This window comes from Euleptes europaea, chromosome 1 (assembly GCF_029931775.1).
Source record: "Euleptes europaea isolate rEulEur1 chromosome 1, rEulEur1.hap1, whole genome shotgun sequence".
Lineage (NCBI taxonomy): Eukaryota > Metazoa > Chordata > Lepidosauria > Squamata > Sphaerodactylidae > Euleptes > Euleptes europaea.
The window spans coordinates 180,873,342-180,886,722 of record NC_079312.1 but is presented as its reverse complement, the minus strand read 5'-3'; the positions used below and the strand labels follow the sequence as shown (position 1 = coordinate 180,886,722).

General features: G+C 53.4%; 1 protein-coding gene across 1 annotated transcript in view; it reads right to left on the bottom strand.

Moving 5' to 3' along the window:
• Positions 1 to 4,697: 4,697 nt before the first annotated feature.
• Positions 4,698 to 13,381, bottom strand: part of MAST1 (microtubule associated serine/threonine kinase 1) — a 48,458-nt gene continuing 39,774 nt past the window's right edge. The window contains exons 19-26 of the mRNA XM_056855021.1: positions 12,832 to 12,995; positions 11,348 to 11,616; positions 8,916 to 9,119; positions 7,372 to 7,601; positions 7,125 to 7,247; positions 6,865 to 7,001; positions 5,896 to 6,083; positions 4,698 to 5,797 (exon numbers count right to left, since the gene is read on the bottom strand). Coding sequence (XP_056710999.1) covers positions 4,698 to 5,797; positions 5,896 to 6,083; positions 6,865 to 7,001; positions 7,125 to 7,247; positions 7,372 to 7,601; positions 8,916 to 9,119; positions 11,348 to 11,616; positions 12,832 to 12,995 — 2,415 coding nt within the window. The remainder of the gene's footprint in view (positions 5,798 to 5,895; positions 6,084 to 6,864; positions 7,002 to 7,124; positions 7,248 to 7,371; positions 7,602 to 8,915; positions 9,120 to 11,347; positions 11,617 to 12,831; positions 12,996 to 13,381) is intronic.

Below are 13,381 nucleotides of genomic sequence, written 5' to 3'. Positions count from 1 at the left end.
AGCAAGGTGACCTCTGACGGTCGGGAAAGGCACGCATAATCACAACGAAGCGCATAATCAAAACGAAGCACCAGACCAGTTGGAAGGAAACCACCCTGCATAAAAGGCCTTTGATGGCTAACTAGCCTCTGCTTAAAAACCTCCAAAGAAGGAGAGCCCACCACCTCCTGAGGAAGCCCGTTCCACTGAGGAACCGTTCCAACTGTCAGAAAGTTCTTCCTGTTTAGCCGAAGACACAAAAGATGAAGAACCAGACAAGCTGTACAGGTTGGTTTATTAACATGACAATGTGTCTGCCTTAATCAGCCTGCAAAGAGTTACAAAAGCCACAGGTCACACCCGCAGGCAGAAAACGGTGGCTGCCCGCTTCCGATCTCCTTGCGCAGGCAGTGGGCGACAGGCTGATGACCACAATACACAACAGATGTCAATCTGGCGGGGGGTCCCTCTCCAAGCTCTCGTGCAAGGCGGATCTTGAGGGGGCACAACATCTTGCACGCACTTGCGCAAACACGAGTTTGGTGGCGTGTTATCTCTCTCCTTACTTTCCTCCCTATGGGGGCTACACATACAGTGGCTCCGGATTAGGGGAGAAAATGAATCTTTAGGATAAATCTTTCCCTGCCTCTTCTCCTTTCCAGGTGAAGAGTTATGCCCCCTCTAGTTCTCAAATGACTCTCGTCGTATATTGCAGTCTTGCCCGGAGCACGCTCTTGCGTAGCCGTTGCACCAGATGGGATGGATTTGGGGAGGGGGAGAGAATGCACATGGAGCAGGCCTGCACCACTCGTGTCCCAGGATTCCCACCGCAGCCCGACGGTGACACACACTCATGCGCACACACACACAGCTGCTTGTAAACTGCAATTCGTGGCAAGCAGGCGGCCAGTTGTACAAGCCTCACATGGGCCCCTGCATGGAAGGAAATGTTCAAGATGGAACAGCACATCAGTCGCGAGAGTTCAAAGGAAGCTCTGACTTCCCCCTGAAACTCCATGCGATTCCTCACCCCACCCTGAAGCAGCAAGCGAATCCAACATCTCCAAGTCGAGATCTCAGTAGCAAACCAAGTTATCGTCGGGGGACATCAGAAAGACGACCGTTCATGTCAGTTGTTGTAGGGACAGAAGGAACGGTTTTCAGGGGAGGCATTTGCCATCAGCTTGTAATTGCATAGAGAGTCTCTCTCCCTTCAGAGGTAATCGGAATGGGAGAGCGCCATCAGGAAAGGCAGCGGGAGATGGACCCGGCAGAAATAGCATCAGTGCAGTGAAGTTGCCATTTGGTGTCATCCTAATGGGCATGCCGTGATCGCGACATTTGTGCAGAGTTGCCCAGTTGCAGGATTTGATCCCAAGTTACCCACCTTCTCAGGGTCTCCAGGCAAAGGAGAAGGGCCAAAAGCAAAGGAAGAAAGGCTATGGCAAGGATGTCAAACGTAAGATCCGTGGGCCGGATATGGCCCCTTAAGAGCTCCTATCTGGCCCACGAGCCAACCAAGATAGCCACCCCCCACATTCTCAATCTGGGCTGGCGAGATATGGCTTGGCCCCCACCAGTGACATTTATGTCATATCTGACCCTCATAACAAATGAGTTTGACACCCCTGGGCTATGGGTTTTCACGGTCTAATACCCAAATCACAGTTTCCCCTCTCTGATCCTCAAGAACGAGAGGCATCACGAACACACACATACACAAAAACTAGATACTATGTGCGGCCAGCGGAGCTTGGTGTGAGAACTGTTGCTTTTCAGGTGGGGCCTGGAGATCTCCCAGAGTTACACCTGATCTTTAGACTAAAGGGATCAATTCCCCTGGAGAAATTAGCAGCGTTGGAGGGTGGACTCTATGGCATTATGCCCTGCTGAGGTCCCTCCCCAAACTCCACCCTCCTCAGGCTCCATCCCCAAATCTCCAGGAGTTCCCCCAGAGTTGGCCACCCTCTTGATTTTGCTTCACCTCCCTCTGTCAGGATTTGGGCTTCGGGACCCCCGAAGACAGTTTTAGGTGGCATGCTGAGTTAGTCTATAGTGGTTGTTTTTTTGCTGTCAAGTTGCGGCTGACTTGTGGCGACCCCGTAGGGTTTTCAAGGCAAGAGACGTTCAGAGGTGGTTTGCCATTGCCTGCCTCTGTGCCACGATCCTGGTATTCCTTGGAGGTCTCCCTACCAAATACTAACCAGGGCTGACCCTGCTTAGCTTCTGAGATCTGACGAGATCAGGCTAGCCTGGGGCTAGCCAGGTTAGGGCAGTAGCACAACCAAATTCGAGTCCAGCAGCACCGTACAGACCAACATTTCTCAGGGGATAAGCTTTCATGAGTCAAAGGTTGCTTTGACTCACAAAAGCATATCCCTTGGAAAATAATGTTGTCCTCTAAGGTGCTGCTGGACTCAAAATTTGTTCAGAAGCCCTGATAACCCTAAATTGTAAACAGAACTACATTTAAAAGCTGTAGGGCATGCTCGTAAGTCATGGTTCCAATCCTAAATACCAAACTGCCACCATCATGGGCTAATTTACACACACACACTCTCCTCCTTCAAACCACATTTACGGACCACCTCCTGCTATAGCATTTTTGAAGCTAAGTGTGGGTGGGTAAGATCAGTCCCTGGACTGCTGTGCCCCCATCTAAGATGTTCTGGGGTTTCCTGGGTAGGCTACCGACAAGGAAAACAATAATAAAATAATAAATCAGCAGCAGTTTGGGAAACTCCCCTCCACCACCACCTAAAATGGACTTGCTCCTTTGTCAAAGAACCTAATAGTTGAGCTGAAAATTAGAACAAAATACAGATAGTATTTATTATGCAGTGTACACTAAATTAAAAACACTGGGCCTTAAATGTACAGGCTGATTAATTAAAAGTACATATAAAATAGTTGCTAATTTTCCAACATAGTTGATGATAAAAAATTAATGTAAATGACCAATAAATAACCCAAATGCGTTTCGGCCTACGTAGCCTTCTTCAGTGGTCATTATATACATTTACATACTTAAAAACACATCCAGAAATACATATACATATAAAGATGTGCTGTGATAACCTTCTACTATTTTATATATTCTTCTAATTGATCAGCCTGTACATTTAAGGCCCAGTGTTTTTAATTTAGTGCACACTGCATAATAAACAATATCAGTATTTCGTTATAATTTTCAGCTCAACTTTTAGGTTCTTTGTCCAGTTAAGGTTGAGTTTTTTGGGGTTCTTCCCCTTTTCGTTAGTTCCCGTGCTCCTTGGTCACCAGGTACCCCTGACGCAACGTCATACGCCTCTTCCTCAATCAACTTTAATGAAGGCTTTTCGAGTTCGAACTCGTGGTCGAAGATTCAATGGCAGGCATGATTCACTGAGCTCAAATGGAAAATACGAGGAGGTGGGTAGCCATCAGGGGAGGTGGGACACTTTCTCTCTTTGGGGGACTACCGGGGCATGGTGGCAGCCAGGAACATCTGAAAAGCATTCCTGTCCACTGCTTCGCTTGGCATCGGAGGCCCGGTGGAACGAATTCCTCGGACGAGGGTACTTGTGAACAGATTGTGCCTCGTGGGTCACACTTGTCTGTCTCCCACTCTCCTACCTTTACTGGGGGCCCCTAAAGCACCACCTGACCTTTCCATTTTCATGGGAAGGCTTGCCTGGAACTTTTCAAGGGCTGGAAGCCAGGAAGCTGTTTCCCTTCAGGCATCAGATCCAAATCCTGGCTCTTGTTGCGTTTCGAACAGGTTTGGAACAAGCCCACGGGCTGACAGATGACCCAACCGGTTTGGCGAGAAACGCCACTTGGATATGTCAATGGCTCACTTTAGTAGGATGTCATAACTTCCACCTCATTTCCCCCTCGGTCACTTGAAAAAGCAAAGAACAGATTCAAGGCATCTGCAGCTCTTTTGGTTCCCTCTGGCAGATGGAAAGGAGAGCTGGCTCAGCACACTTGCTCTGGGTGCGAAGGATGGAGCTCTCTCGCTCGCCCGTGCAACAACCTGGTAGTGCGACCGCAAGGCCCATGCCGCCCACCTTGAGCTGGGCTGCCCCGTCCTCGGGGCTCTCTGCCACGCCCAAATCCCAATGAATCAATGGCAAATTCACATGAAGAGTTGGACGCTGCTGGCTTTGCATGCAAAGATCCCGATGCGACAAGAACGAGATGTCGGTTTTTGCACTTTGGGGAGTTAAAATCTTCTCCACTCCACCTTAGGCTTTCTAAACATCTTCCAAATTCTTAATATCCTTTTCCTACGGATCCATCCCCTTTCGTTGTACAGACTCGAACGAGTAGCCTGAAGCATTGGCGGGAAGGGGATGGGGAGTGATCACAGTATTAACCTTTTTCATGTATAGCATAGTCTTGCTCATATATATATATATTTATATTTATATAAATAATATAATATAATATATATAGAGAGAGATATGTATAGGTACTTTACAAGGCCTAACACAGGACATGCCATTCACAGGGAGATGGCTAAGGGGGGATGTGTGTGTGTGTGTGTGTGTTGGGGGGGCGTTACTGCCTCCGCCCTTCATATGTACAAGTAAGTCAAGGCCGAGCCCCTCCAGTGAGACGATGTGGCTCCTCGCTACCCTACTAGCACTGAGCTGGAAGGCAAAGTCTAGGAAGGGGGTCTGGGGATGCGGTCCTGGCGGCCAGTACGACGAGAAAGGGAACACCCTGATCCTTCAGTGCGCAGCCCCCTTTTTTTCCAGGGCAGGGGGTGAGGGCCGGGGGGGGTCTCCTGCACACTTGCTCCCCGACCCCAGGACAGGCACCTCTTCTTTGCCCCGCTTCCCCTTTGCCTCCGATGAGGCTCGCTTCAGTCCGTTCTTGGTCCCCTCTGGGCACAGGCAACCGGGCGTCTTGGCACAGGTCCCCAGCGTGGTGTGCTCCTCCACCACCTCCAAGATCCACTTCTCCTTGGGTGACCCGGCCTTGTCTTGGGAAGGGTCCGAAGCGGGCTCACCACCGAGCTGCTCTTGGCTCTCCTTGGGCTCCAACACAATAGGGACTGGACCCCGTGGGGCCACCTCTGCCTCGGCGCTGCCCTTCCTGCCTTGCTCATGCTCCTGCACAGGGCTGAGGGCTTTAGCCAGGGCCCGATTCACTCCTGCAAACGCCTCCTCGGTTTGCACTGCTTGGCTCCTCCGGCAGTCTCCGAGCAGAGTTTCTGGCCCCCTGGCTTTGGCGCTTGTCTCCATGGCGACCTCCCCGTCAGATGCCCCGAAATTCAGCGGGGATTCCTGCCGGCCGAGGCGCCTCGTGGCCAACGGCTTTGGAGCGCCGGACTCGCTGGGGCTCTCGCCGTCCGACTCAGCCAGGCTGTGGAGTCCGGGCTCGCCGTAGAAGTCTTTGCGGTATTCCGAGTGCACCACCTCCAGGCTGTGCTTCCTGACCACCACCTTCTTCTCTGAGCTGAGCGGGGAGCCGAGCTTCTCCGCCGACTGCACCCGCTTCAGGAGGGGCGAACGAGGGGGCTCAGCGCTCTTGGGGCGGGGCCGCACCACAGGCGGCGACGAGTGCAGCTTGGCCGGGAAGCTTTGGGTGGTGTTGGAGCTGCCCACGGTGTGGCCGGGCAGTGGCGGCGGCGAGGACTGCGTGGGGGAGGGGGTGTGGGCCAGGGGGGAGAGGGGGATGTTCCCGGCTGACTTGCAGCGGGCAGAGCGGTACTGGCGGTGCAGCTTTGGGGAAAGGCCGTGCAGAGTGCTGGGGCGCATGTGGTGAGACGACGTGGCCGGCGAGTTGGGGGTGCTGGAGGCAGGGGAGCTGCTCTGCGAAGAAGCGCCTGTGAGGGGGACAAAGGGAAGAAGATTTTGCCCTCCTCCCCACGGGAGCAGACAGTCCCTCGGGGGCCCCCCCCGGTAGCCATCCCAGGCTCCCTACCTAGGTAGGCCGAGTCAGGGGTGGACCGCAGGCTCTGTGTGGGCGAGCGGGCACCCAAGCCATGGGTGGGCGAGCCGGGCAGGCTGTCGCTGGAGGACAGCGAGCGGTTCAACGACGACAAGCTGCGGCTGGTGTGCAGCAGGTTCGACTGCTTGGTGATCTTGCGGAACAAGGAGCTGCGCTTCTTGCTGCTGGTGGAGAAAAGGGATTGGGGGGAGGGTTAACCCCAAGGTGTTTGTTCTCCCAGCATGCTTTTCTCTGTGACAGGAATGGCCCCTTCCTCAACCCCCCCTTCTGCTTTTCCCTTGAACACACACAAAGCTGCCTTGTACTGAATCAGATCATCAGGGTGCATGAAGGTCAGTATTGTCTACTCCAGGCCCAAGGGCTGGATTCGGCCCCGGAGAGCTCTTATCCAGCCCACGAGCCAGCTAAGGCAGCCACACACCCCCGCCAGCCCTGATCTGGGCTGGTGAGGCATGGCCCAGCCTGACCAAGTGACACTGATGTCATATCCAGCCCATGTAACCAATGAGTTTGATCGACACCCCTGATCTACTCAGATTTGTAGCAGCTCCCCAGGAATCCGCACTTAATTTCTGGACAGCCAACAGGGAGGTCGCCATAAAGACCAGCACCAAAGGGTCTCAGGCAGAGGTTTCCCCATCACCTTCTACCTGATTCTTTTAACTGGAGATGCCGGGGATTGAACTTGGAACCTTCTGTGTTCCAAACAGAGCCTCTGCCCCTGAGCCGTGACCCCGCCCAAACACCCATGAAGCTGCCTTCTACTAAACCAAACCCTCAGTCCATTACAGTATTGCCTACTCTGACTGGCAGTGGTCTTTCACATCACTTGGTCCTTTAAACCAGGATTGGAGACCAGGATTTGAACCTGGGACCTATGGCATGCCAAGCAGGCGCTCCGTTTTTGAGCCACGGCAACTCCTCCCCTTCCCCCCCCCTCACCTCTCCTGCCCTTCTTTGCTGACGCTCCTCTTGTTCCTCCTGGCCATCTTGGATTTGTAGCTGCTCTTGCGGGCCGGCCCGATCTGGATGGAGGTGTTCTCAAAGGGGGTGGTGGTCACCATCACCTTGCTCCCGCTCTAGAGGAAGGGAGAAGAATCGGGCTGTGTGACCGGAAGAGGAGCCCTGCGCGTCAGGCTGGTGAGCTGACGAAAAGCTATCTGTGGCAGACCTGAAACAGCCCCCGCCCAACAGGTGCATACCTTCAGGATCAGCTCCACCACTTCGGTGTGCACCAGTCCATGCACGGGCTCTCCATTGACGTGGGTGATGAGGTCTCCCGCACACAGACCTGCCTCGTGAGCTGGACCACCTTCCTCAACATGCTGCAGGGAAAAGACAGAGCTGAGCGCAAGGAGGTTTCTCGACCTGCACGTAAGACCCCCCCGTGGCACCACTGCTCCATTGAGCGCTGCCTGCCCGCAGGGCTCTCTCGCCAGGCATGCTTACCCAGACAATATGATGTACGCTGTAGACATCGCTGTCCCCCATGTACACTCGGATGGCGCGCAGCGTGAAACCATACTTCTTCCCGGAGCGCTGGATGGTAATGGGCGAGCGCAGGCTGGTGACCGCTGGCGAATAGTCCCGTGACGGCGAGGAATCTCGGGAGGACGGGTTAGAGGAGAGTGACCGGGGAGACATGGGACTGGCCAGGGGAGAACCGCTGTGCTGTTCCACTGTCGGGAGAAAAGGACGAAGAGTAAGCAGGAAGGCCTCTGCAACTGCACGGCATCAACACTGAGTGGCACCTCTGGCCTCCCCGAATGGACAACAGAACCCAGGAGTCCGGGCTCCCAGCCTGCCTTGCTTTAGCCCACCGTTGCTCTCTGGCCTCTACAGCCAGCCTCGGGGAGGCCTCAGAACTCGGAGGACTTCGTTGTTTCCCAACCCGTTGGCAGCAAGGGAGTGGTCCAGACCCTAAAGAAGGGAGGGCTTGTTTCAGGGGTCAAACGAGGGCGCTGGGCCCGCAGCTCTCAGAGCAATACTTCGGGATGAGTTTCCAACAAGGCAGAAATACGCTTTCCCTGATGTCCCAAAGACAAATGAAGCCTGGGATATGTTTTGAGCTGGAGAGGGAAATCGGTGCCCAGCTGTGGTGCCTCAAAAGGACCATTCTGAGCATAGTTTCAAGCACACAGCGTTGACTCTTGGTCATAGTGGGGCAATTGTCGGAGCCATGTGCATGCGGCAATTCCAAGCCACGGAACAGTGCACAAAGTTTGGCTTCTTGAGAACTCAGATTTCATGGGAAATGAAAAGTGAGATTCAAGTCCTTCATGGTTTTGAAGATATGCCTCAAAAAGCATGGATGAGAGCTGGCGAAATCCCAGAAGCCAGAGGCAATGGCTGAATGGGGAACTTTTGGTACCCTGTTTAGCTCCTTTCCTTGCACGTAAGTAGAAGAAGCAGAACAAATTATGCAAAACAGCAGGATCTGCAGAACAGTCATGCAAAATAAAAGATATCGTGCAAAGACGCATCACTTGCATAATTTATGCGGATTGTGGAATCCCACTTTTCTGGCGGCAGGGTCTTTACTGCAGAATACACATAGCCCCCAAGCAGCTATGTGACTTATAGCAGGGGAGGGGGTGCAGCATGCGGGATAGCAAGGCATGGATCCGCTAGGAGGCCTGTTTGGGAGAGGAAACAGCCTGCGAGGGGGAGAGTGTTCCGATGGAATGGGGACAAACAGCCCCTATGGGGCTGGACAGTCTTCATCAGAATGCCCCCCTTGGGATCAGGCCGGTCTGGTGGGGGGCAGGGTACGGTTCTGTGCAAGCTGGGTGAAACATGGGAAGGATACTGTGGAAAACGAGGGGGTCGGGAGAGTGTCGGTAGGATAGTTGTTCCAGTGGTCCCACTGGGGGTGGTGGTGGTGGTTTGTGGACCTTGGGGAGGGGCCAGGCTCAAAGCATGATGGGTCAGTGCTGTGCCTGCTAGTCTGGGGGCAGATGTGCGGCAGGGGGGCAAGAGGAGGAGGGCCGTACCTGTGGGGATAATGACGGACAACGCAGTAGCTGAGGCGGATTTGATGACCTTGCCCCCAGTGCGGGGGCTGCGCTTCTCAGCCGTGGAGTCCCCTGAGAGCTGCTGGTGCCGGGCCCGACGCAGCACCAAGTCATTGGTAGCTTTGGGGGCTGAAGGGTCCAGCTCCTTTGGGGGCTGCAGCTCACCCGCTTTTGATTTATCGCCTATTGGGGAGTGGAGAGAGAGGGATGATGACGCCAGCCCTGCATCACAGGACCCCCCTCCAGGGATCCCCGGGGCTCCACCACAGGCACTGCCCCCCACCCCACCAGGAGATCTCAAGGGCTCTGCCCCACACTTCCCCTTTCTGACGGCTGGCAGACGTCAGGCCTTCCAGGGGAAATCGATCTGGCCGTACCTTCTAGGGGAAATCGACCTGGCAGTACCCTCTAGGGGAAATCAACCTGGCAGTACCTTCTAGGGGAAATCGATCTGATTGTACCTTATAGGGGAAATCGATCTGACCGTACCTTCTAGGGGAAATCGACCTGGCCGTACCCTCTAGGGGAAATCAACCTGGCAGTACCTTCTAGGGGAAATCGATCTGATTGTACCTTATAGGGGAAATAGATCCGGCTGTACCTTCTAGGGGAAATCGACCTGGCCATACCTTCTAGGGGAAATCGACCTGGCCATACCTTCTATTGGAAATTGACCTGGCCGTACCTTCTAGGGGAAATCGACCTGGCCGTACCTTCTCAATACGAAATTCAGGATGCAGGGGGCATTTAGTGTACCCCAGCAGGAGACCAGAGACCATGGGTTCAAATCCCGGTCTAGCGAAGAACCTCACAGGTATTGTAAGAAAAGGGGGGTGGGGAACGGCTCCCCCGCACTCTGCACACCGGAAATGCTATACACACATCGCTAATGCCAAGTTACCAGTCCTCATGACGGGCGATCCGAGCCCACGGATCAGACAAAGCAGCGTTGGGGCGACCCGAGCTGCCGCGGGATTGAAGCCACACAGCTGGGTGCTTCAGGCTGCCAGGTTCAGCCATGCCAGGTAGGGGATCGCAACCCCCCTCCCTTCCTAGCCAAAACAGCTAGCTTGTAGGGGGTGTCATGCAAAGGGAGGTGAGGGGCCCCTTCTCCATCCCACCCCTCCCAAAGCGCTACACCGGAGGTAGGGGGCAGGTGGCTCCATGCTGACCATTGGGGCGCTGCGTGCCACAATCACAGGAATCCGACTGCCTGAGCCTCCATTCTCCCAGTATCAGAATGCTACAGTATGAGGTTGTGCTGTTATACGTCAGGAGCATTTTAGGAGTTTCAGGACATCTGCAGCCATAACATGCCCGACAAAACGTGAAAACAACCTCACACGATTGCATTCTTAGCACGGCAGAAGCGCTTCCGGCCTCAATCCCGTGCCAGTGGCACACAAATCCCAACCCTAGAGAATGGATGGGAGAAAGGGAGTTTTCCTGCCACTTTCTTTTCTTTAAAAAAAAGGAGAAATGCGTGCTCCTATACTGGTGGATGGTGGCAGGGGCACAACCCTCAAATAACGAAGTTATATCCCCCCCAAAAAAAACCTAGAAAAGAAAATGGTCAATGAAATGACCGGGTGTTACTGGAGAGAGTTCCACCCCTTTCTATTGCATGTTTTTTGTTTTTTAAAGGACTCAACAATTATTTCCTCATTTCTGTGGCACACCAGGGGGACCCTCCACTCGACTATGAAGCACAAAGCAGTAGCCCCAAGCGGGAGGCAGACAGATCTGACCCACAGGGCATCCTGTCCACTGGGAAGATCTCCTGCCGAAGGCCCACAGAGACGACCGAACGCTGCGCCAATGGGGAGGGGACCAACATTTTGATTTCCTGACTCGTGCAGCAAAATATTTATTGCCCAGGCCTGTATCCGATGTTTGCTCCTGACACTGCGTCAGGAGATGTGCCCGCCCCCCTCCCGCCTGCCAGGGGAATGACAGAGAGAAAAAGAGAGACTACATACTCCAGGCCACAAAACTTGGCTGCTACAAATGCTAGGAAATTGCAATTTCCTCGCAACCACCAGCTGAAGCAAGCGCTCCCTGGCGCCAACCAGCAATGGTGTAGTTATCGCTTATCTACTGGAAGACCTTTACGGGACGAGTGCATGCTTGGGGTTTACAATAAAATTAAAAGGCAACCGGAGAAGTTGGACCCTTTTGGGAGAGCTCTAAATGCCAGTGGCCGTACTCTTCTCCCTCTCCACAAGAGGTGTGAGGTCTCCTTCCGAGCCAAAACGCATCTCCCCACAGAGGAGACGGAAGGAATCTCCTTGACCCACAGTCAGGGCATTGTACACCTATCTCATAGTAGGCTTGGATCGTCACTCCCTCGACCTACCAGCGTGACAGCTTTTCACCAGAGGCTCTCCAGCCTGACCTTCGGCCCTGCTCACCTGCCTCAACCTCCCCAGCGGCAGGACACTGCCCCACGTCAGCCGCCGCTCCTTCCTTGTTCTCCTTCCTTTCGGCCTGTGGGGTGGCCCCGGCAGCCCCGTTTTCCGCGGGAGCCTTCGCGGGCCCCTTGGCCGGCGCCTCGCTCTCGGTTTCCAGCGGCACTGCAAAACGGTTGGTGTCCATCAGGGCTGAAAAACGCCGCCGGGCGCCCAGAGGGGGGCTGGAATCGCTCTCTGTGTAGGATGACTCCGAGGCGGAGAGGCGTTTCCTGCGAGACAGAAGCAAGCACACTGGCTAAGCCACAGAAACCAAACCTGAGTCAAACTCTCAGCCGGGGCTTAACTGTGGCATAGCCACACAACTGGTTCGATGGAGATGTGAAGCCTAATCAACTACAGGAGGGGTCCCCAACCCGTGGGCCCCACAGTGCCTGCTGGCACCTTTCCTGGCACCTACCAAGAGTTTTTAGCAAACGGGCAGGGCCAGGTGGGGCTTTTGCCCAGCAAAGCTTCTGGTTGGCCACTGGAGACCTGATTGGCGTTGCAGATTTTTTTAAAAAAATGCTTTGGCTGCAGCTGCCACCATATCACAAGCATCTTCATGGTGCGACTGAAGGCAAGCTGTGGCAGCCATTGTGCGTCCGGCTCCACCTCCTGAAGCCATTTCATGGCACCCACAGGCTCAAAAAGGTTGGGGATCCCTGAACTACAGGTTGAGAGAGTTCACATTTGTAATGGGAGCTGAAGCTATTTTGGAGAGGTTTCTCCACCTCTCTATTTTGGAGAGGGTTCTCCACCACTCTATTTTGGAGAGGTTTCTCCACCAGATGTCTTACTGTAAAAACAAATTATGCCAGCCAATGGCCGTAACAATAAATGTGAAAACAAATGAAAAAGAAAATAATAGACGGAGAAAGACAGCTTCTGCCCCCCTCGCAAGGAGCAACAGCTTTCATTTATCAAACTGTATGATCTCACATCGCCTTCAATATCTTAACAAGGCTCTGAGGTTTTCATAATATGTACATTTCTTTAAACATTCATATGTGGATTTAACTGATTTACTGGGTTAGGGAGATTATGAATTAAGCAAACCTTTAAAAATCAGCTGACATGGACACCCACCCACCCCCATGGGAATGTGAAATAATGTTAAGGAGGGGACTTTACTTGATGTTGGCTAAAAACAGCTGGCTACCAAAGATCGGGGGAAAGAAGGTGTGACTGGATCCCTCGAACATCTGAGAAACCCCACCTTTACCTCTGCCTCTTTATCAAGTCTCGGTCATCCTTTTCCTTCTAAGGACTTGTTGCTCACAGCCACCTCTTTAGGTAAAAGATCCCGCTTTGCTGTGCCCTGCACAAACATGTGAGCTAATTCCCCACGATAATCTGAATGGGTGTTTGAGGGGGTGCAGTGACACAGCTTCCTCCGTCTCTAGGAAAGAAGCCCCCCCTGCAGGAGTGCGCTGCCCGAGACTCACATCTCCGGTGAGTTCGTGCGCCAGCTTTTGTCTCGAAGGGTGAAGCTGCCCAGGCTCTCCTTCTTCCCCATCTTCTCATCCTTGTGCTTGTTGCTCTGGTCCCGCTTCGTGACTACGGGGGCCTTCTGCTCGTGCTGGGACAAGTGCTCCATGCTGCTGTACACCTGCAGGCAGGACAGGGGAAAACGAGACTCAGGAAGACTGTCAGTCTCTAAAGTGCTACAGGACTCGAATCTACGTCCTGGTGCAGAGCAACACAGCTACCCTATGAAACTATCTTCAAAGATACTACAGATGCCTGAAACAAAAACAAAAATCCACATGGCACAACTACCCCCTGCAACAATTAACTTGAGGTGCTACTATTCTCTTAACCCTACTATCCATTCATGCACATAAAGGCCCCCATCTCTGTATTTGCAGAGTGGTTAGCAGCCAGCATGATATAGTGGTTGGAGAAGGGGTGTCAAACTCACTTGTTACGAGGGCCGGATATGACATAAACATCACTTGGTAGAGCCAGGCCATGTGTAACTTTAAATTTAATGCC